This window comes from Dendrobates tinctorius, unplaced genomic scaffold (genome assembly GCF_039654945.1).
Source record: "Dendrobates tinctorius isolate UK_male_01 unplaced genomic scaffold, ASM3965494v1 ptg000030l, whole genome shotgun sequence".
NCBI classification, from domain to species: domain Eukaryota; kingdom Metazoa; phylum Chordata; class Amphibia; order Anura; family Dendrobatidae; genus Dendrobates; species Dendrobates tinctorius.
The window spans coordinates 46,692,742-46,716,737 of record NW_027361698.1 but is presented as its reverse complement, the minus strand read 5'-3'; the positions used below and the strand labels follow the sequence as shown (position 1 = coordinate 46,716,737).

The following is a 23,996-nucleotide window of genomic DNA, read 5'->3' as shown; positions in this document are numbered from 1 at the left end:
AAATGCCAATCGAGCTGCATGGTCCTTGGCTTTGAGCAGATGCCCCACAACAGGACATTAGGTCTCATGGACTGGGTTCTCACAGCTTGGTCAGAAACCTCCACGCCTGTAGTCTACTGCCAGACATTTTCTGAGGCTCTGGGAGTTCTTCTTCTATTACTCTGTGCATAAAAGAGCAAATTGTGCTCCTGCTGCTAGGTTGATGCTCTCTTTGGTTCTTCTTGTGTGCCTCCCTGGTCCTGGTATGTACTCCATGCTCTTGACAAGGTGCTTGGATGCAAAGCAAACCACCTTGCACTGGCACTTACAGATGTGCCATCCTGGAAGAGCTGGGCTATCTGTAACCTGCATCCAGGGTTCCCAGGACAGTCCGTAGAAATAGGGCATGTTTTTGCCCTCTCTGTGAAAAACGTTTGAGGCATCTGAGATATTTTTTTTATTTTGGCTGAAGAAACTTATACAGATTATTAGGACTGTAATTATCATCATTTTACAGTGAATGCAGCTGATGTCTTGATAACTGCCTACAGCCCATAATTCTGAATCACTTTTAATCATAATGATTTGTTATAGTTTTCCAATGTGTCTGTAGACAATATTGTTTGTCTGTGATAATTTAATAAGCTGCCTAGAAAAAAAAAGTCAATCTGGCAGTCTTAGTTCTGCCTCATACTATTAGCATTCACAGGGATACTAGCAAAATGCAAAACTAGAGATGAATCAGTCAGAAAGGATACGGAGAGAGTAATTGTGACAACCACCTGGAAAACCGGTCTCTTCTTGGATCGATTGTCTTGCTGTTGCCTCTAAAGTGAGCCTGATATTGCGTTTATTCGCACTATAGCAGGTACCGGATATATACTACATATGTTGTGAAGCAGTCTCAGGAGCTGAGCCTGTTTCACACAGTACAGATGCCATCTGTTATATAGCCTGCATTTACTTTTATTAGCAGCGATCTGTTCTTGCTCCTGTTAACCCTTTAAATATTGCTGTTAGATTCCCTTCAAATGCCGCTATCAGTGACCGGCAGCAGGTTTTTGCTACCGCATCTGAGAGCAGAATGTTGTAGACGAAGATTCCCTGAATCCAGCAGTGTATCTCTGTTTACTTGGTGTAGCGGTTGTGAAACAATCGGAGTTCTTAGATTTAGCAATCCACCAGAGCTGAGAAAGCTAACTCCACCCACACCAGGCTCTGTATGTACAAGTTCTATACATAGTGAGCTGCTTATAACAGAAGGGGGCGGAGTCTGACTAGCATGCACGTGCTGCTGTAGTCCAATCAGTGATAATCACAAGGTGATAAAACCTTCAGAGTAATTAAACAACAGCACATGACTGGACATGTGATATATCATTGAAATTTGTGCTTTATGCCCTACCTCATGCTATCCTCCGATTACACAGCAAAAACCTGCTGACAAATTTCCTTTAAGCAATCCTGTCCAGGTGTTCTTTCGGGCATCTATTGGACCAGCCACGATGCAGTAGCCGGCTGCCTTTGGATTGTTAAGAAAGGTGGGGGCCTGCCATGTTTATTTTCCAGTGGAGTCCAGTCACAAGCTAGCTTTCATAGGATACTGTGATTTTCACTACTACAAATCTGTGCAGTGAAAATAAACCAAACAAACAAACAAAATCATAATGTAAATCCTTTTCCTCAGTTAAAAATAAATGTAAAAAATAAAAACCAATACATATTTGGCATCACTGTGTCTGTAAAAATGCAACCTATTAAAATTGTTTAACGCATATGGTAAATGTCTTAAAGGAAAAAAACAATGGTGGAATTGTGTTTTCATTTTCACGATTTTACCGCACCTGGAATTTTTTTTTCCCATATTCCTGTACGGTATAAGATTAAAAAAATATTGTGTGCTTTACAATTACATCTCGTCCTGAGAAAACAATCTTATATGGCTATGTTGAAAAAAATGTTATGGTTATAAAACGAAAAGTTAAATTAGGCTGCGTCTTAAAGGAATTAATTTTCTATTGGGCATTGCATGTTGGGCATTGCATGTTGAGTAGTGATGGGCGAACCCAAACAGTAAAGTTCGGCGTTCATACCAAACACCTACTGTTTGGGCACGGACACCGACCACGGACTTCACCAGGTAGTCCGTATTACTGTTTGGGTTCGGCTGCCCGAACACTGGGTATTTGTCGCGCTGTCATGTGCATGGCAGTGTGGCAAACACTGCTTCTGATCGGCGATGAAATCATCCCCGCCGTTCAGAGAGCCGCGGTTCCCATGCTGTCAAAAGACCGCGTGAGCGCTCAGCTGTGATCAGAGGTATAAAGTTTACCTTCGGTCACTGGTGTCAGCTGATGGGACTACTGATCCCATCATCCGACACCTGCTGCCTCTAATTACAGTGAGAGCATAATAATAAAACTAAAATTAAAAAAACAATATACCATACCTGTCCGTCGTTCTGTCCCACGCCGTAATCCATGTCTGGGGGATAAACTGTTTTCAACCTGGACGGTGCCAAGATGTGACTGTCCCGGCTGAGAACCACTGATGAATGAGCTGCTGTGAGCGCAGCCTCAGACACCGGTGGTGACGTCATTGAGGTTACGTCCGGTCACTGAGGCTCCGTTCCCATTCTGGCTGAACTGCGGTGACCTCGGTGAAATCCCCGCTAGCACCATGAGAAAAACTCTGACAGAGCACGGTGTTTGGGTACTTGGCGTGCAGATGACAGCGCCTCCCCCACAAGTGTTGTTACTTGCAGGGATGACGCTGTTCTCTTCACGCCGCTGGTATTCTGACATCGTGCCCTGGTTCACTCTCCTCTGTGTTGCCAGCTCGTTACAACTGATCTAATCTGGCAACAGAATGTGCCTGCTGTCATTGTGTACATCGCACAGTGCCCTGAGACAGATCAGGGACTATCCCAACCCCTGAAATGAGTGTCACTGATGACGGTTCGTTTCAGGCAGGCGGCAGAGATTTCAGCAGTGACCACAGCCTCTGTACCCTTATGACGCTTTGTTTGAGTATCCCAGCATGCGCTGGGATTCTCAATCAAAGAGTCACCACACAGGAAGTAAGGAAAAAAATACAATGGCTGTTAGTGTAGTTAGGGAACAGTAGGGAATTCTTAATAAAAGCATACAGTATTAGAAAATAGTTTTGAATAGTTTAAATAGATAGTTAGCTGAAAATTTATTTGGCCTTCGGGCCACCCTTTTCACTCAAGTCTCTTGTGCTCCCGCCTGTCCTCTATTTTCCTGGCTGCAGTGGCATGACCGCTGTAGCATGCAAACATGAAATATGACATATGAATTGCAATACTGCTCTAGAAAAATGTAGAATACTTAGTACATAAGTTGGCCAATAAATGTGTACCCAACAGCCAAGGTAAGGTGATTCTCGTTGCTAGAAACTTGCTTGTGTGAATCCACTCTAAGGCTATAGTCTATGTTGATATGGGAAGGTAGGATCCTTCTGTAATTAAAAACGCCTGAGGCTGAGGGGTGAAGTGCTCAGTCAGAGAGCCAAAGTATACAAATATCAAAACAGTGACCGGCGCTTGTTAAATGCCGCTGTCAGCGTTTGACAGCGGCATTTAACTAGTCAATAGCTATTGCAGGCACATGTCAGCAGTCCAAAACAGCTGATATGTGCCGGGAAAGATGTGGGCTCAGCGCTGGAGCCCACATCAAAGGGAGTGAGTCCGACATCGGCGTAAATATACGCCCAATGTCAGAAAGTGGTTAAGTCACCTGAATTAACTTTTATGTCTGTTTTCATTAAAGGGAATCTGTCACCCCATTTTAGCCCTATCAGCTGCCGGTACCGCCATCAGGGGCTTATCTACAGCATTCTGTAATGCTGTAGATAAGCCCTCAATGCAACTTGAAAGATAAGAAAAACAAGTTAGATTATAAACACCGGGGGGCGCGGTCGGGTGCGGTGGTTGTCGCGGTCTGTCTATCTATCTTCATACGATGCCATCCTCCTTCTTACTTCTGCCATGGCTCCGGCGCAGTCGTACTTTCTCTGCCCTGTTGAGGGCATAATAAAGTACTGCAGTGCACAGGCAGCGGGAAAGGTCAGATAGGTCCAGCGCCTGCGCATTGCAGTACTTTACTCTGCCCTCAACAGGGCAGAGAAAGTACGTCTGTGCAGGAGCCACGGCAGAAGGAGGACGGCAACGTATGAAGATAGGAGGCGCCGGACGGAACCGCGACACCCATTGGACCGGATGCCAGGGTGAGTATAATCTTACTCGTTTATCTTATCTTTCAGGTTACATCGGGGACTTATCTACAGCATTACAGAATGCTGTAGATAAACAACTGATGGTGGTGCCGGAAGCTGATAGGGCTAAAATGGGGTGACAGATTCCCTTTCAAACAGAAAACAGATGTAAAACTACTTTAAATGTCTCAAAAGTTTTGCGCAGCTTGAAGTTGCGAAAATATTTTGTGACTTGTGGCATTTTTACGCCGCAGCTATCTCCAACAACACAACGTTTTAAAAAGTGAGCAGCGGTAAGGTGGAACATAATGTGGCCAAGCACGCCTCGACAGATTCATAATCATTTACTCCACAAACTCCAGAAATGTACACGAGCTCATCTTAATGGGGTTGTCCACTACTAGGATAATCCCTTCTTTAACAAAACTTTCGGCCCTGATAAAAATAATAAAGCCTATACTCGCCTCCGGTTATGGCTCCGTTTCAGCTGTGTTGGCACTCACTCTCCCCGGGGCTGTGATGCTCTGGAATGACTTGTAATGGCCAGTGCTCAATCAGCATTGGCATCACGGTCTTCACATTCAGACAAACTGAACTTGAAGAGGAAGTACGGGATGAGCTGCAGCCCTGGCGTTTCTTTATGTCCCGTTTGTCCCGATTTGGGCGCCGGTGTCACGTGACACAACACCGCAGCACAGCCCCAGGGGGAGAGCGGGTGCTGACACAGCGGGAACGGCGCCGGCACAGGAGGTGAGTATTAGCTCTATTATTTTATTGGGGCCGAACATTTTGTTTAAGAATTGGTTGTCCTGGTAGTGGAAAACCCCACTACATCAAGGCTGGCATACAAAATGCCATTCTTAAAGAAATTTGGGCCATGGTGCCTATTAAGTAATACAAGTAACTCCACATTTTATCTTTTGTTTTTCATATATTTGTTTCTTGTTATTGCCAGTTCAGTAGACATTTTCTGCTGAGCTGTTATATGATTCACAATGAATGATTTACAAGTCATTATCAAAAAACTGTTTCCCCCATTACCAACAAAAACATAGGGGTTCTTGTTGCCGCTGGGGACTTGGCCATGTCATCATTTCCAATATTACTGGGAGAGTAAATTGCATGTTAATTTTCATTTCTAAACTGAAGGGTGTGTTGTCACCAGGCAGACAATAGTGTGAGTGACTCCTTCATATCAGCCTCTCTGTTTGCCTAAAAGCCATTTCTCCTGTAGTATACAATTTCAGTCCTGATTAGTCTCATGCTCGTGTTATGTGGTCATTGGGCGTTATGAGACCACGCAGGACATTGACTCATCTCCTGACATAATCCACCACCGAGATCGGATCATGCTGTCAGCTACTGAACAGCAATAAATGCTAGAAAGGCCATCTTTGTAAGTGTTTAGTCAGCTGTGGGCCTCATACTACGTAGTGTAGGATAAATGGGAAGAGAAAATCCACCTTTCCGAGGCCTCATTTCAGAGGGAGCCTACTAGAGAGCGCAGTGTCCTGTGTAACGTATGAACGGAAGATTGGAGCTGAGAGAAAAGAACTCCTTGTCATGGCCCATCGTGTTCCTCCGGCTTTATTCACTTTATCTGATTAGTATAAAATGGAATTTTCAGCCATTCAGGTATTAATGATTCATGCGTTTGTTTCATGCAAAAGGCATCTTCATGGATTACTGCATGTTGAGTATGGCGGCATAAGCACACGTACCAGACTATTATTGCAAGTTGTTATGGCGTGCATCATCATATCATTAGTAAGCACATATGGCGGTGAGCGCGCCGTACCAGACTATTATTGCAAGTTGTTATGGCGTGCATCATCATATCATTAGTAAGCACAAATGGCGGTGAGCGCGCCATGTTCTGTGTTTTCTTGTCCTATTTAGAAGTGGTGCGAGGTAGTGACAGGACTAGTGGTGCAGAATTGCTGGAGCTCCCGAGGATACTCTCATATGCATCCGGGATCTTTATGGGATCACAGGCAGGTGCTAGACCCTATTTTAGGTGAGGTAACATGAGACCCTTTAATAAAACCATGGTATGTTATGTCTCACTTTATAGGATATACTTGTGACTCGTCCTTTGTCTTTCTCGAACTGCCCTTACAATTTCATAATGACAAGTGCCTGATACCCGCCTCATCAGTGCTGGGGAAAAATGGGTGCGTTAAATTCTTTTAGTTCACTGATTGTTCAGTAGAAAACATGATGCAAAGATTTACCCAAATGTGTCCCTAAGGCTCTATAGTATTCACATACACAAAACAAAAAAGGTATCCGTGTTTTTCATCAGGTATTCATTAGTGTATGGTCCATGTGTCGGTTTTTACCATAAGTGTTTCATCCGAAATGTTTGTGGATGGGTAGATAAGATTGTGAATGACAATACTTCTCCTCTCCTTTACAGTGGTAATGATGAAAGGGACATGGGCTGTACACTGATGCCATCCGTGATGGTCACTGACCTATAGACTTGTGTGGTAATTTTCATCCATGACGCTGGAAAAAACAGACTTCTCCGTGATTCTCAGATGTATCCATGATTTTTGTATGGACATACAGTCTGCGGACATGTGAGCAACCTCCTAGACCAGGGGGCAAGTAGTTTTCTTGAGGGGCCACATGAGAGACTGTGACTGTTCTGGAGGCCATATCAATAGGCTGAAATTAATTCTGCTTAATATTAATATTAGCAGATTAATGATAATTATGCAATCATAATTGTATCACTTAATATTTTGAAGAATTACTTATGCTGATATCCCCATTTATACCGTATGAGCCCACACATAATCCCCTACATACAATATATGAGCCCCCAAATAGCCTATGTACAGCGTGAGCCCCCACATAGCCTCATGTATACAGTGTCAACCCCCACAATATGAGCCCTCTTATAGCCTCTTAAATACAATATGAGCCAGCACATAGCCTCCTTCATACATTCAAACATTATATCTATATCATGCCCCATCAGTCTGCTCTGGTCTCCAGTGCACTGACTCTCCGCACAGCAGATGCAGTGTAGTGACGTCACCACTTCTGCTGTCTCAGTCGCACACTCTGATTGGTGGGAGAAGGAGACGGCGGCCCTGCCCTCCACCAATGTATTTCTCCTGAGGATGTGGATAGCGGGGGAAGCGGCGAGCAATGCCACGGCCAGAAGAGAACAGCCTTAAGGCCGCACTTGGCCCAGCTGTGCCATAGACTGTAATAGTTACGTTCTCTATCCGTGAAAACCACAGCTGAAAAAAATGTGATAAACACATGGAAAAAAAAAACCTCAAAAACGCATGTAACCTAATTCAGCTAATTGGCACAGAACTGCTGCAGGAAATACTCATTATGTGAATGTAGTCTGAAGGAGTGTACTCATTATATACCTGCTTGGCTCCCTCCATAACGCCTATAGATCAGATTGGTAACGGACCATAGAAAAATGCTGTATAGTCTGATCCTGCAGTCATTCTGCCCCTTGTCTGCTCCCAACTTCTTGGTTATCTACATGGTATACTGATGTTGGAGGAATTGGAATAGATTGAATGAGTCTGACTGCAGGATGAGACGGCACATGGTAGGCCAAAATCATCAAAACTTTCATGGCAGAATGCTGGCATCAAAGTGTTGAAAATTCTCAAAATTTTGGCGCAACTCACTGAGACTTTTGACATCTTTACGTCAATTTTTCCCAACTTCCAACACATTGAATGGAGCTCGCATGGGGGCAAGACGTCACAACTTGTCTAATTTGTGACAAACTGTGGCGTTCCCTTTGCCAGAGATTTCACTCCAGTACTTGACTGGAGTAAGATTTCTGGTGAGGCGCACGGTACTCCTCAGACGCTCCAGATTCATGTAAAAGGCGTGCACCTCTTCATAGAGCAAGAGTGGCTGACTCCAGCACCCCCGTCATCAAGGCTGGTGTGAACAACGCCAGTCTTGATGAATGCGAATACATAGGTCTGGACGTGAGCTGTGAACAGAGCACCGTAGACACCCTGGCATTCTTTAGAACTGATAAGGGGATATGTAATGGTTGGTTATGTATATACCTCTACCATCACTCGTTTATACTACTACAGGCTGAATGTCTAAAAATGAGATGGAACCACAATACGGCCTCTTTCCCACCCTGTACCGTATGCGGATTATATACTATACACAACTAATGTATTATTTATGTTGATACTTTGCAGTCGTAACCTTATTTATCAGAATATTTGTATTGCTAATTAACAATGTTTGTTGTTTTTTTTAGACCAATCAACAGTTTCTGCATACAGTGAGCGAGCAACAAATGGAGATCGACCAGCTCCAGAAACAGCTAAGGTGAGAATTGTATTTGTAAAGTGATCTTTTGTAAAAATCGTCCCTAGATATTGCAGTATTCTGAAGCCTGAAACATGGACAGCAGTAGAAAATGGCAAGTCGAAGGACGCCTGTAAATAGTCTTTACAATGTAATAATTCACTAATGGGATCCCAAATTTTTCCTGCGTGTTTGTAACTATTTTGCTGTCAACCGAAGTGCATTTTCCACATGTGCTGAAGATTTCTCAGCTTATATTACTTCGAGCCTATAAGTACAGACTGTGAAAATGCTTTTTCACAGTATGTGGGTGTCGTAATAGCCTCTTTATTTGGTCCAATTTGTATTAACAGGCAAACAAAATTGGATGTAAAAGTAGCAAATATGAAAACCGAAGAAATGGCTACAGCTGTAAAAACTCTGGAAGAGCAGATGACGAGAAAGGTAAGTCATTTTTTTTATGGTTGCCATAAATAAAAAGGAAGAGAATCTGCCACTGAAGTCAGGTCAAACTGGAATCCTGGGGGCAACATGGTGGGCCCATCAATTCCCCCACATTATGGGCAAGCAATGCATTTGGCATTAATTCCTATACCACTCTGTGTTAGATTTTAGGATTTGGGTGCAATAGCTGTAGTGATTGTTCCATTCTTACATATTTTTCTGACATTTTTTCCTTGCATCATTATAAAAACCGGATTTGATGTGGTTTATACTTTATCTGTGTTTTATATTGGTTATTGATGTTCTTCCACCACTTCCTCCTCATTTGACCTTTTATGTATAGTGTTTATTTTTAATATTTCTAAATAATTATTTTGAGCCATATGTCTGGTGTTTTGTGGCTTTTCCAGCAGTGGTCTCTTTTCATGTTTCGGTATTAGATGGGAATAAGCCATCGTTTAACCTTACCTCCTTTTTGCTATTTAAAGGGCGACCTTTTTACCCGTTCCCAACCTGGATATGTTATATGTGCTATATGACTGTTATCGTGTTGGAGAGTAGAATATTGAAGGATGGGTCTAGTAAAGCCACAGGCATTAGGTATGATTTAAAGAGGTCCTTTCACCAAATTTTTTTCATGTGTACGGAGCGGAGCCGCGTGTGTACGAGGTGTACGGAGCGGAGCCGCGTGTGTTCGAGGTGTACGGAGCAGAGCTGCGTGTGTTCGAGGTTTACGGAGCGGAGCCGCGTGTGTTCGAGGTGTATGGAGCGGAGCCGCGTGTGTTTGAGGTGTACAGAGCGGAGCCGCGCGTGTTTGAGGTGTACAGAGCGGAGCCGCGCGTGTACGGGGTGTATTAAGTTTGAAAGGAATGCTGACCCCAGCTCAAATTTTTTTTGTGTGTTTGGCCCATTTACTCTGCTGAGCTTGAGTCCCCTGACATAGAGTTAGATAGGATCCTGTCCTATGTGAAATCGACTTTCCAGCCTCAAACTAATTTGTGCTATTAGTGTTATGCAGTCAGGAGTCCATATTTCTTAATCCAAGTCATTTGGGCTAAGACTGTGTTGCAGTCAGGACTCAGAAGGATACATTTACCAATCAAAATCGTTTGGGCTAATATTGGGGTGCAGGCACCAGGCCCCATTTACTAATCAAAATAGTTTGGGCTTATATTGGGTGCATACAGGAGGACCCTAATACAAATCATTTGGACAAATATTGGGGTGCAGACATTAGGCCCCATTTCCTTTAATCCAATTTTGGGCAAATATTGGGATGCAGGCATCAGGATTCATTTCCTAACCCAAATAGTTTTGGCTTATATTGGGTGCATACAGGAGGACCCTAATACAAATCATTTGGACAAATATTGGGGTGCAGACATTAGGCCCCATTTCCTTTAATCCAATTTTGGGCAAATATTGGGATGCAGGCATCAGGATTCATTTCCTAACCCAAATAGTTTGGTATAATATGGGGTTGCAGGCATCAGGCCCCATTTCCTAATCAAAATCCTTCGGGCTAATATTGGGGTGCAGCCAGGAGGCCTCATTTCTTAATCAAAATCATTTGGGCAAATATTGGGGTGCAGGCAAGAGGTTCCATTTCCCAATCAATATAGGTTAGACTATTATTGGGTGCAGGCACCAGGCCCCATTTTCTAATCAAAATTGTTTAGACTAGTTTTAGGGTGCAGGCTGTAGTTCACATTTCCTAATCAAAATTGTTTGGGCTAATATTGTTCGGACACACCATTTCAGAAAATAAATAGTGATTTTTAATTCAGTGACAGGTGACAGACAGGTCTGGGCCTATGGTTGTGAAACGGCTGATTAAAAGAAGGGAAGGGTCCATCCAGCATGAGGGGAAAAAGCGAGATCGTGGAGGAAGGGGAAATAGGCTTGGTGTTCGACGTGTACGTGGGTTAGGTGGTAATGTTACTGAAAGCGCTAGTGAACAAACACTGGCTCATCCTATCAAAAGACAATTAACATCTGTTACTGGACAGGCCTTGTAGATGAGGGACAGGAAGTGCATGTGCTGCAGTGGATGGCAAGCGCTGCATCAAGTGGCCTCTCCTCTTTCTCCACCTTAACATCACACACAGAGGTGGCACCCCAATTACCTTTGTTTCCCCCTGCGCCACAACTTTCCAACCTCCCAACTGACTGTGGGGAACCACAGATGGGCTAGTCTGCAGAGCTGTTCACACATTCTGTTCCACGGGCATCGAAGGTCTGCTCCAAAGATTCACAGAATCCAGAGGAGGAAGCATCTGCACCGATGCCCAAAATTTTTTCCTGTTGGATCCAGGTCAGTAGGGTCTGAAAGAATGCAAACCCTTGTCACCAGAAGGTAACCCCTGGGGGTGGAGGTTATCCTGATGAGACTCAGATACCAGAGGCGCACACGGACTTGACTGTGCTGTCAAGGCAGATAGAGGAGAAGTGGGAGAACAGAGAGGATGATGATGAGATTGTAGATCCCACTTGGTGTGAACCCAGAGGCATGCAGCTGAGTAACTAAGCAGAGGAGAAAGACGTGGAGGTTACATTGTGGCTTGCCGCACAGATACAGAGTGACGCAACCACTTCAAGCACTGCATCCTCAGCCACAACTCTGCTTGTGGCAAGCAGTGGTCGCGAGTCTACAGTTTGCAGGGGCGGCAGGGGTTGCCTATCCTGGACCTTTGTGAGACCGCAAAGGATGACCCAACTCTCGTTTTCTGTCAACTTTGCAAAAAACAACTCAGAAGAGGCAAAAATTGCAATAATTTGACTACCACATGCATGAACCAACCTTCCTTAACATGTCTTAGTCTGGGAATTTCACTGCACTAAAATACGAACAAGCCTGCCTCCCCAGCCACGACCATCCCATCAACCACGTCTGCTGTTTCTTCCTCCGTCACAGTGGCAAGTGTCCTCACACAGTTATCTGGCCGCAGAACCTCCACTTCTTTAACCTCTACAATCGGAGTGAGAGCCCATCAGCTGTTATGGAAGTGAAGGTGCTTGCTGTTTTTGTTTCACCGCGCACACCACATCTTTCTCAATCAACCATAACACCTCACCCTGCACCTCACTCATAGTCCAGTAGTTTGTCGTGTTTGCCCTACTCCACCCTCTCTCAGCACAGCAGCCAGCCCTTGGTCCCGCAGTTGTGGTCCCGTAAAAGAATGTTTCCTACTATACATGCCAAAGGTAAGAGCCCGAATTCCACCAATTCCAATCTGTTGGCCATGGAAATGCTGCCTTTCTGCCTGGTGGATACAGACTTGTTTCCAAAAGCTGATGGCTCTCGCTTTACCCACTTCCTGTTGTCCAAGTTCCATTACTTCTCAAAGAAAGCTGTGCCTACTCTGCACCAGCATCTCGCAGACAACATCACTCGTTCCCTGAATAAATCTGTCTGCCAGGGTGCATTTCTCCACTGACACCTGGCCGTGCAAACATGGGCAGGGGCGTTACATCTCGCTCACTCGGTGAGTCTGGTGGCTTTATGAGTAGTCGGGCAAGGGGCTGTTCCACAAGTCTTGGAATCCCCAAGCCTTGTGAAACAAACTTCTGTATTTATTTATCTATTGTACTCATTTATATAGCGCCATTAATGCCACAGTGTTTTACAGACATTATTGGCACTGTCCCCTATGGAGCTCACCGTATGTCTTTGGAATGTGGGAGGAAACCCACTCAAACACGGGGAGAACATACAAACTCCTTGCAGATGTTGTCCTTGGTGTATCTATCACTTCCTCCACTGCTTTTGCCTCCTCCCTCTCCTCTAGGGACTCCATCTGGCTCTCAATCTCTCCCTTAATGAGACAAGAGTTGTGAACAGGTATCCAGGCCAAGTTAAAGCAATGGCTGTCTGCACTGAACCTGGAGCCAGGGAAAGCTGTGTGCTCACTCTCTCTGTTCGCACCCCGCAGGTCATCGACTTGCATTGCTACAGAGGTCTATCGGCTACCGGATAACCATTTAATATGCGATGTGCCAACACTGTGAAAATTCACTCTGCACATGTTGCAGTGACTGTGGCAGCAGCGAGCCCTGGTGCAGTATGTCCTTTTGCATAGCCTCTGCCAATTCAGTACAGATGTGGTGTAAATCATGCTTGCTCAGTGGGCACAGATGATGGACCTCTTCACCCTTCAGCACAGTCTCAAAATTGCTACTAAGATGGTTATCGTTGACTATGCCGTCATCAGCATCACTATTCCGGTCATGTATGTGCTGGAGCACACTTTGAATAGTCTGTGTGAAGAGGTAGTGGTCCCAGAGGAAGAGGTGGAAGCAGAGGAGGATGCGGAAGGGATAACCATACCTCTAAAGCCCCTGTCACACACAGCGATCTCGCTAGCGAGATCGCTGCTGAGTCACAAGTTTTGTGACGCAACAGCGATCTCACCAGCGAGATCGCTGTGTGTGACATATATCAGCGACCGGCCCCCCTTCCAGGTATCGCTGATCGTTCTTGAAAGCTCTGGACTTTTTTTGGGTCATTGGTCTCCCGATAGCCAGCACGCATCGCTGCGTGTGGCAGGTGGGAGAGCCACAACCAGAGAGCTCCCAGCTCGTATCCAAGGTAAATAGCGGGTTTCTAAGTGCCGCGTGGTGCTTAGAAACCCTCTGTGTACCTTTTTTTCCAGCGCGCTGGTGCAGGGAGCTGGTAACCAAGGTAAACAGCGGGTTTCTAAGTGCCACGCGGCGCTTAGAAACCTTGGTTACCAGCTCCCTGCATCAGCACGCTGGTAACTAAGGTACACAGCGACGCGCCCACTCGTCGTCGCTGGTGCTGATCGCTGGTGAAGCTGCCTGTTTGGCAGCTCACCAGCGATCATGTAGCGACACACCAGCGATCCTGACAAGTTCATATCGTTGTCGGGATCGCTGGTGAGTCGCTATGTGTGACGGGGCCCAAGTTCCGGATTGTCATCGCACAGGAGGGTGCCATGGGAGAGTGGATTACAGCGATCAAGGGGGACTCATGGTACCAGACAAACTCTAAGTGAATATGCGGGAGCCAAGGAACAAATGGAGATGAACGAGATGATGAGTGCGTAACAGGAGATGAAGAGGATAATGATCCCCTCTCTGTTGTCTGTGTTTGGCGGGAGGAGACAGAGGAGGTAAGCTTAAGTGTTACCTTGCCACCAACACACCATAGACTTAGACCTTATGGAAGCACCCGTCACTTGAGCACCTTCTTGCTGCACTATATGCAACATGATGCCCGTATTGTTAGGTTTAGAAATAGTGATGACTACTGGGTTTCCACTCTGTTAGATACAAGAGTAAATTTTGCCAAATGCTTCCCCTCCTGGAAAGGGATGCACGCATGCTGGAGTATTAAAACACGTCTGTAGACAATCTTAAAGGGACCCTGTCACCTGTTTTGGCCGCTATAAGATGGGGCCACTGCCTTTCAGGGCTTATCTACAGCATTCTATAATACTGTAGATAAGCCCCCGGTCTGACATGAAAGATAAGAAAAACAAGTTTTATTATACCTACCGGGGAAGGGGGGGCGCGGTCTGGTCCGATGGGTGTCGCAGGTCCAGGTGCGGCACCTCCCATCTTGCGATGCCACCCTCCTGCTTCTTAATCGCTCCCTGGCGTCACGCTCCTTCTCAGGCGTACTTATCTGCCCTGTTGAGGGCAGAGCAAAGTACTGCAGTGCGCAGGCAGCTGTGCCTCTCTGACCTTTCCCGGCACCTGCGCACTGCAGTACTTTGCTCTGCCCTCAACAGGGCAGATAAGTACGCCTGCAGAGGAGCGCGATGCCGGGGAGCCATAAAGCAAGCAGGAGGGCGGCATTGCAAGAAGATGGGAGGCGCCGGACCCGGACCTGCGACACCCATTGGACCGCGCCCCCGAGTGAGTATAATGTATTTTTCTTATCTTTCAGGTTGGACCGGGGGCTTATCTACAGCATTATAGAATGCTGTAGATAAGCCCTGAAAGACAGTGGCCACATCTTATAGTGGGCAAAACAGGTGACAGGTTTGCTTTAAGAGTGTTTTTCCCCAAGACAGCAGTGAGACACACAGTGTGCATCGCAGTTATAGCCTTCTAATCCTCGGGAACGTCGAGTCGTCAACGCAGAAATGTTGGCAGCAGCAGTGTAAGTGGCATAAGCAATTTCTGTGGGTCGTTTCACACATGTTTTAGGCCAGTCCGTGCACCAGCAGAACAGAGTCCAAGGCTGACTCTATTGAAAGACTGGAGAGGATGGTGCAGGAGTATTTCAATATCAGTGTCATCAGGGGAATTTGGACCCTTTGGTTTTTTGGTCTTCAAAAATGGAAGAGTGGCCTGAACTCGCCTGTCTGGCCTTAGAGATTTTGTCATGCCTGGCAGCCAGCGTTCTTTCAGAATGTGTCCCCTGAAAGTGTAGACCACCTAACTTTCATCTAGATGAACAAGTCATGGATCTCCAATGACTTTTGCACCCCAATCGCAGACTGGGCGATGGTGTCGATTTTTTAGTCTGATGCTTTTATCTTGGGTTATTGCAGGATGTGACACTTTTGTCGTGGCTTCTGTGCCTGCTGTTGCTGCTGATGTTGCAAACAATTTTTTTTAAATGTGGAAACTTCAAGTTGGGTCTCCATCTGGTGGGTTGCTTATAGTGGAAGGGGTCTCAGAGCATCATTATACTATTTCTACTCTGGGGAAATTGATGCCATTTTAGTGGTGTGTGGCAATATATTTTGAAAATGTTCGGACTCCTTTCTCCTTCATGTGTGTTGCCTGTAGTAGCAGTATGTCTCTCAGACTGGCAGGCCTTCACTTACTTTCAGTCAACTACCTGTGTTACTATCATTACATTTTTATAATATTAAGGGTCCGCAAAGCTGATATTTGTGCCACCTGAATGTGGCTCCGCAGAAAAGCAGTTTGAGCAGTTGCATGAGGTATAAGGGCTCCCAGCACAACAAGCTTACAGCAGTCCTTCACCCTCCTCGTCTTCATTGAAACTTCAATTCAAAGCTCTAAATTCTGGCCCAGACCCTGATACCGCATGCATGGCCCGTGGCTGACTGCTGCTTGCTGTGCCATTATCAAATTTCTACTGTAAGTGAATTAATCAGTCAACTACCTGTGTTACTATCCTTACATTTTTATAACATTTGTGGTCTACCAAGCCGACATTTGTGCCACCTGAGTGTGCCTGAGCAAAAATCCAATTTCAGCTGTTGCGTTAGGTATCAGGGCTCCCAGCAAAGAAAGCTTACACCTGTCCCTCACCCACCCGTCTTCATTGAAACTTCAATTCAAAGCTCTAAATGCTGGCCCAGACCCTGATACCTCATACATGGCCCATGGCTGACTACTGCTGTGCCATTATCACATTTCTACTGTGGGTCAATTGATGCCACTTTTTCGGTTGTCTGCCCCTAATTTTTGGAAATATTTGTACTCCAAGTTGGGTCTCCTTCATATCTGTTGCCTGTAGCAGTAGGGCTCCCAAACCGGAAGGCCTGGACTTTAAGTCATCTACCTGTGTTACTATCCATAAATTTTTATAACATTAGTGGTCTACCAAGTTGATATTTGTGCCACCTGAGTGTAGCTGCTCAGAAAAGCAGTTTTAGCAGTTGCATGAGGTATCAGGCACCCAGCAAAGAAGGCTTACACCAGTACCTCACCCAGCTTGTCTTAATTAAAACTTCAATTCCAAGCTGTAAATGCCAGCCCTGACCCTGATACCTCATGCATGGCCCATGGCTGACTGCTGCTGTGCTATTATCAAATTTCTACTGTGAGTAAATTGATGCTACTTTTCCTGTTGTCTGCCCATCATTTTTGGAAATGTTTGGACTCCAAGTTGGGTCTCCTTCATATGTGTTGTCTGAATTTGGCAGGGCTCTCAAAGCACCAGGCCTACACCTGTCGCTTATCCCTCCTGTTACTGATCAATGTTTCAGCTAGAAATGCCCTGTCCCATTCATCCATGCTGCACAAATTTACTATTAGTACTCTGGGTCAATTGATGCCACTTTTCCTGGTGTCTGCCCCTAGTTTGAGTTGCTTGGGAAGCTTTTTGGCCTCCCTTAAGGTGTTGTCTATGCATTTGATTTCAATGGGATTTGGGTATTTTCGACAAACCGTACGGCGAACATCGGGAAGTTCACTGAACCGAACTTTGAAAGGTTCGCTCATCTCTAATTACAATTTGAGTACATCAGAGATAAATGTGATACTGACTGAGCTGTGTGGGGGAAGGGCAGTACAACAGCGGGGACCGTACTATGAATTGATTGTGCATCTTAATAAGTCTCTCAGTTAGTTTAAAGCTGCCATTATAGTCCTTCGTGTTTGAGCTGTGTGATTCTAACCTCTGGATACAGTGGATGGCGCACTGTGCTTTAGCCGACGCTTCATGCTGTCTATCCTCCTTCAGTGGCATCATGCCTATATTGGCAGCTGTGCCTAGTACAGCCACGCATCCTATTCACTACAATGTGGTATTTGCAGTGTTAGAAGAACAAGTAAACGGTGCGACCACCTGGCTTCATTATGCTAATTAGCAGGTATACTAAGGGTGTTATTCAGTCCATTAAAGCCTATCCTTAAAACGGAACCATCCTTCTAATTTTCATTTCTTAATTCAATAGTACACATGAAAATAAGCAACTTTGTAATATCTTATCACAGAAATCTGCCAGAACTGATCCGTCATTATCAAATTTCTCAATTCTGAGGTAAAATCTGTATTCATAGAATCTTATCAGTAGCAGCCGCCATCTCCTATCTCAGTAATGGGAAAGTCTGTCCTCACTGAATACAGATTTTAGAGAATTTTGATAATGACTGATCAGTTTTGGTAGAGGCAGAAGCAGATTTCTCTAAGTTATTACGAAGTTGCTTATTGTCTTGTGTACTATGGATTTATGAAAGTTAAAATTAATATGATGGTTATACTTTAAAGTATGCTTATCATTTTGTTATGTGTGCACTGATTTCTCAAATTAGCAGCCCATACACTTTCAAATAAGCCGGTGCACTGCTCTGGGTGCGCGCTGCATACAGGACCTAAGGCCTTCGAGCTTATGAGCGCTGGACTTCAAACCTTCGTTTTTTTTTTTTTTGTTATCAGTGGGGGCTCCTGGACTGCGGCCCCTCACCAATCAGGGAGCATAATATATCTATATAAAAGCAACTGAGTACCCTTTAAAGGAAACCTGTCACCCCACCGGGCGTTTTTAACTAAAAGAGCCAACTTCAGCAGCACTAAGGCTGCATTCTGTGAAGGTGGCTCTTCCGTTTCTGACCCCCAGTAATGCCGAAATATTAACTTTTATAACTAGGTCCTCATACCTGTAATGCGTCCCATAGGTATGGAGTCTCCCCCGAAGCAGGAGTCTCCCCCTGAAGCAGCCGCCTCCCCGCCATCAATCACGTCTCTGTAGCGTCTGGGCCCCGCCTCCCATAGCCATCCATCATGCCCCTGTGCTGCCGTCTGTGCCCCGCCTCCCATAGCCATCCATCATGCCCCTGCTCTGCCGTCTGTGCCCCGCCTCCCATAGCCGTCCATCAGGCCCCTACTCTGCTGTATGTTCCCCGCCTCCTTCTGTCTCCTATACCGGCGCCTGCTTTGTGAAAACAGTTCTCGGGTATGCACAGTGTGCGCTTCCTGTGAACTGACATCAGGCGATCATGCCTGCGTGTTGTGGAGGCCCCAGATCCAACCCCACAGTGTGAATACATCATAACACACACTGCGGGGCAGGATCTTGGGCCTCCACAACACGCAGGCGTGATCGCCTGATATCAGTTCACGGGCAGCGCGCACTGCGCATGCCCGAGAACTGTTTTCACAGAGTGAGCAGGCGCTGGCATAGGAGACAGAAGGAGACGGGGCACAGACGGCAGAGCAGGGGCATGATGGACAGCTATAGGAGGCAGGGCACAGACGGCAGAGCAGGGGAATGATGGACGGCTATGGGAGGTGGGGCACAGATGGCAGCACAGGGGCATGATGGACGGCTATGGGAGGCGGGGCCCAGACGCTACAGAGACATGATTGATGGCGGGGATGCGGCTGCTTCAGGGAGAGACTCCATACCTATGGGATGCATTACAGGTATGAGGACCTATTTATAAAAGTTAATATTTGTCATGAGTTAAATCCTCAGTTTCTAATTTTTTAGGCTAGCTTCAGACTAACGTTTTGGCCCGCGGCGCATGGCCGCCGCTAAGCCCCGCCCCCTGCTGTGCCCCCTCCGGTCATCTCCTCCTAGTGTCGCACATCGCTGCATGCGATCTGCAGACCCTATCTTTAGCATAGGGTGCGCAGACTGTGCGCTGGCCGTGCGCTAGTAGGATTTTGCGTGCGCTGCGCCCTTTTGACGGTGCACCAAATGCACTATGTTGCATTTTGGTGCGCTCGGAGCACCGTCAAAAGGGCGCAGCGCACTCAAAATCCTACTAGCGCACGGTCTGCGCACCCTATGCTAACGATAGGGTGTGCAGATTGCATGCAGTGATGTGCGACACTAGGAGGAGATGACCGGAGGGGGCGGGGCTTAGCGCCGGCTGTGCGCTGCGGGCCAAAACGCTAGTCTGAAGCTAGTCTTACTCACTGTACATGGTTGATTAAGCAATTCCTTCTTTTAAGCCACCTGTGTCCATTGACCTTCGTTTAGTGTTACCTAAGGGTTGGCCATGTCTAAAAGAAAGGGTTTCAGGTCAAGCAATCACTCAATCATTGTATAGTTGCTGCCCTACCGAGTGGCGTGATCCTCAATCGCCCCTTTTTCCAGCACGTCTCTTCAAAATGGAATCAATTTTCGTGGTTCTGGAAGCAATAACCTATTTCCTCACTTTGCCAATCAGAGTTTGAGCATGTCCCTCTTGCGGACAATCTCTTATTGACAGCTGCTGCGTGTGCAAAACAATGCCTTCAATCTCAGGCATACAGAATCTGAAGCTTTCTTTTAGCTTCTGATCTTATTTATTCTCATTCATTAGTTTAATTGTACTTATCATGTTTGAAGCATTGTCAGTTACAATAGCAAGGACCTGTTCTTTTCTGAGTCCAGAATCTTACAGAACTTTTTCCACTAAGGTCTGGAGAAACTAGCTGCTGTGATGAGCTGTATCTTTTATTGCAAGTTTCTTGGTAACAATTTTCTTGTTGTCACAAACAAATTGAACGTTGATAGCAAAATAGTTCACTCCGACGTGTGCAGGCATCCGTTTTATGAAATATAAAGCGTCTCTTGAGAGTCTTTTTAAGATCCTTCTTTTTGTTAAGGCCTTCTTCAATCACTAATTTTCTAATACTTTCTCTTTCCAGAGAAATATCAAGTTTGTGGGCCATTTCTCCATTAAGAGCTGTGAAAGCTGGTCATGCAAATAGTGTTAATAATGGTACACCATCTTTCACAACAATGAGAGGTCTTTTGAACATATTTGCTGTCATTGTTACAGGAACTTTGTCTCTTAAAATATATCTTGTAACTGATATTTGAGCTGCTCTTTCCTCCTTTGCATAGTGGGAAGTGCTGAGCTCTGGTTCCTTGGTGTCGCTTTGATCTTTCTCAGTCACAGCTTTGAAAACTTCTGGGTGTAAGCGTTGTAAATGTCCTTTTAGATTGGAAGCGCTTGTAGGAGGATATTTATCATTTCCTGAGTATACACTGATTTTGAGCTCATGGCATATGTTTTCATCTGTCATACACTGACACACAAAATATCTTTTTTAGCTTGAGCTAATGTGAAATTCTCAAATACTACTGTCTTCATCGGAAGTTTAGTTGGCATTTTTAACTCTGCTGTTCTGATTGCATTTACTATACACGTGTACTGTTTTGGGTCAATATGACCTGACTTATTAAAAAGGTTGATTTTACCTAATGTGTTTTATTTGAATAACTATTTCATTATTAAATTGTATGTGAACATGGATGATCATAAACAAATGAAAAATTAAGCTTACATCATGACACAGTAATTAAAAAATGGCTTTACAATATGCAATTGGAACAGAAGGAACAAAATTGAATAATTTGAGAAGAAAAGCATAATATAAGCTACACAGAATTGAAAGAGAAATGACTGGTTGAGTACTTGCTCACTGATAAGAACAGTGAAACCTCCACCCTTTTGAATAATGAGATGAAGTACACAAGAAAACAAATTTTGCAGGCAGAAATAACTAGTTAAAGGGGTTGTCCACTACTTTTTATTAACCCTCCATTGTATCCCCCCGGGGCCCCTAATGAATATTGTCATTACCTTCTGCTGCCAATACTGCCTGTGAGCGGCGCTATGCAGGCAGCTGAGTTCGGGTCACGTGACCCCCAGGCTGCAGCAGCCGCTCATATTCGCCGACATCATGTCAAATTGCCGACTTTGAAAATTGACGTGACGTCAATAGCAGGCGTGCCCCAGCCTCTGCACATTGCTGTCACTCATCAATAGTGACAGCAGTCTGTGGGCGGAGCCACAGGCAGCCCCGGCGCTCTGTCTGCACTCTGCAGCATCTGTCGCCTCTCTGCATCCATAGTGACGGGACTGTGTGCGCGGGCGGAGGAGGGGGTCTGTGTGCCGGGGGTTGTGTGTCTGCAGGCAGGGCGGCTGTGTGTTTGCCGGCTGTTTGCGAGGGAGCTGTGCTGTCTGCAAGAGATGATATCTAGCAAACCCTGCAAACTGGCCACAGAAGGTAAATTACTTATTGTCAGCATTCTGCAGCCCAGATATGCACAGAGATTATGTGAAAAGCCCGGACAACCCCTTTAACATGTGCCACCCTGTTTTTAAAGGGATCAAAAGTAATTGGACAATTGACTCCAAGGCTATTTCATGGACAAGTGTGGGCAATCCCTTCGTTATTTCATTCTCAATTAAGCAGATAAAAGGCCTGGAGTTGATTTGAGGTGTGGTGCTTGCATTTGGAAGGTTTTGCTGTGAATCAAACATGCGGTCAAAGGAGCTTTCCATGCAGGTGAAGCAAGCCATCCTTAAGCTTCAAAAACAGAAAAAACCCATTCGAGAAATTGCTACATTAGGAGTGGCAAAATCTACAGTTTGGTACATCCTGAGAAAGAAAGAAAGCACTGGTGAACTCATCAATACAAAAAGACAACAGTGGTGGATGATCGCAGAATAATCTCCATGGTGAAGAGAAACCCCTTCACAACAGCCAACCAAGTGAACAACACTCTCCAGGAGGTAGGCGTATCAATATCCAAATCTACCATAAAGAGAAGACTGCATGAAAGTAAATACAGAGGGTTCACTGCACGGTGCAAGCCACTCATAAGCATCAAGAATAAAAAGGCTAGACTGGACTTTGCTAAAAAAAACATCTAAAAAAACCAGCACAGTTCTGGAAGAACATTCTTTGGACAGATGAAACCAAGATCAACCTCTACCAGAATGATGGAAAGAGAAAAGTATGGCGAAGGCGTGGTACAGCTCATGATCCAAAGCATACCACATCATCTGTAAAGCACGGCGTAAGCAGTGTGATGGCTTGGGCATGCATGGCTGCCAGTGCAGTGGGTCACTAGTGTTTATTGATGATGTGACACAGGACAGAAGCAGCCGAATGAATTCTGAGGTATTCAGAGTCATACTGTGTGCTCAGATCCAGCCAAATGCAGCCAAACTGATTGGTCGTCGTTTATTCTACATATGGACAATGACCCAAAACATAAAGCCAAAGCAACCCAGGAGTTTATTAAAGCAAAGAAGTGGAATATTCTTGAATGGCCAAGTCAGTCACCTGATCTCAACCCAAATGAGCATGCATTTCACTTGTTAAAGACTAAACTTCAGACAGAAAGGCCCACAAACAAACAGCAACTGAAAACCACCGCAGTGAAGGCCTGGCAGAGCATCAAAAAGGAGGAAACACAGCGTCTGGTGATGTCCATGAGTTCAAGACATCAGGCAGTCATTGCCAACAAAGGGTTTTCAACCAAGCACTAGAAATGAACATTTTATTTACAATTATTTAATCTGTCCGATTACTTTTGGTCCCTTTAAACACAGGGTGGCACATGCTAAGGAGCTGAAACTCCTAAACCCTTCATCCAATTTTAATGTGGATACCCTCAAATGAAAGCTGAAAGTCTGAACTTCAACTGTATCTGAATTGTTTTGTTTAAAATTCATTGTGGTAATGTCTAGAACCAAAATTAGAAAAATGTTGTCTCTGTCCAAATATATATATATGGACCTAACTGTACATATAACATACAGAACATATACAGAACATACATATAACACACAGAACATGCAACATACAGAACATACATATAACACAGAACATATACATATAACATACAGAACATACAACATACAGAAAATATGCAGAACATATAACATACAGAACATATACAGTCATATGCAAAAGTTTGGGCACCCCTATTAATGTTAACCTTTTTTCTTTCTAACAATTTTGGTTTTTGCAACAGCTATTTCAGTTTCATATATCTAATAACTGATGGACTCAGTAATATTTCTGGATTCAAATGAGGGTTATTGTAGTAACAGAAAATGTGCAATCTGCATTTAATCAAAATTTGGCTGGTGCAAAAGTATGGGCACCCTTATTATTTTCTTGATTTGAACACTCCTAACTACTTTTTACTGACTTTCTGAAGCACTAAATTGGTTTTGTAACCTCATTGAGCTTTGAACTTCATAGCCAGGTATATCAAATCATGAGAAAAGGTATTTAAGGTGGCCACTTGCAAGTAGTTCTCCTATTTGATTCTCCTATGAAGATTGGCATCATGGGCTCCTCAAAACAACTCTCAAATGATCTGAAAACAAAGATTATTCAACATAGTTGTTCAGGGGAAGGATACAAAAAGTTGTCTCAGAGATGTAACCTGTCAGTTTCCACTGTGAGGAACATAGTAAGGAAATGGAAGAACACAGGCACAGTTCTTGTTAAGCCCAGAAGTGGCAGGCCAAGAAAAATATCAGAAAGGCAGTGAAGAAGAATGGTGAGAACAGTCAAGGACAATCCACAGACCACCTCCAAAGACCTG

The 23,996-nt window shown here is 44.9% G+C and overlaps 1 protein-coding gene across 9 annotated transcripts in view; it reads left to right on the top strand.

Annotated features, from left to right (window-relative positions):
- SCLT1 (sodium channel and clathrin linker 1) overlaps window positions 1–23,996 on the top strand; it is a 312,009-nt gene that overhangs the window by 82,994 nt on the left and 205,019 nt on the right. For 8 of the 9 annotated variants that reach the window (XR_012231549.1, XM_073572079.1, XM_073572084.1 and 5 more), the window contains 2 exons: window positions 8,486–8,556; window positions 8,889–8,979. Coding sequence is in view for 8 of the 9 variants with exons in the window: in XM_073572079.1 (XP_073428180.1) it covers window positions 8,486–8,556; window positions 8,889–8,979 (162 nt within the window). In the remaining variant the exon portion in view is untranslated. The remainder of the gene's footprint in view (window positions 1–8,485; window positions 8,557–8,888; window positions 8,980–23,996) is intronic. The other variant, XM_073572082.1, reaches the window with a different exon arrangement.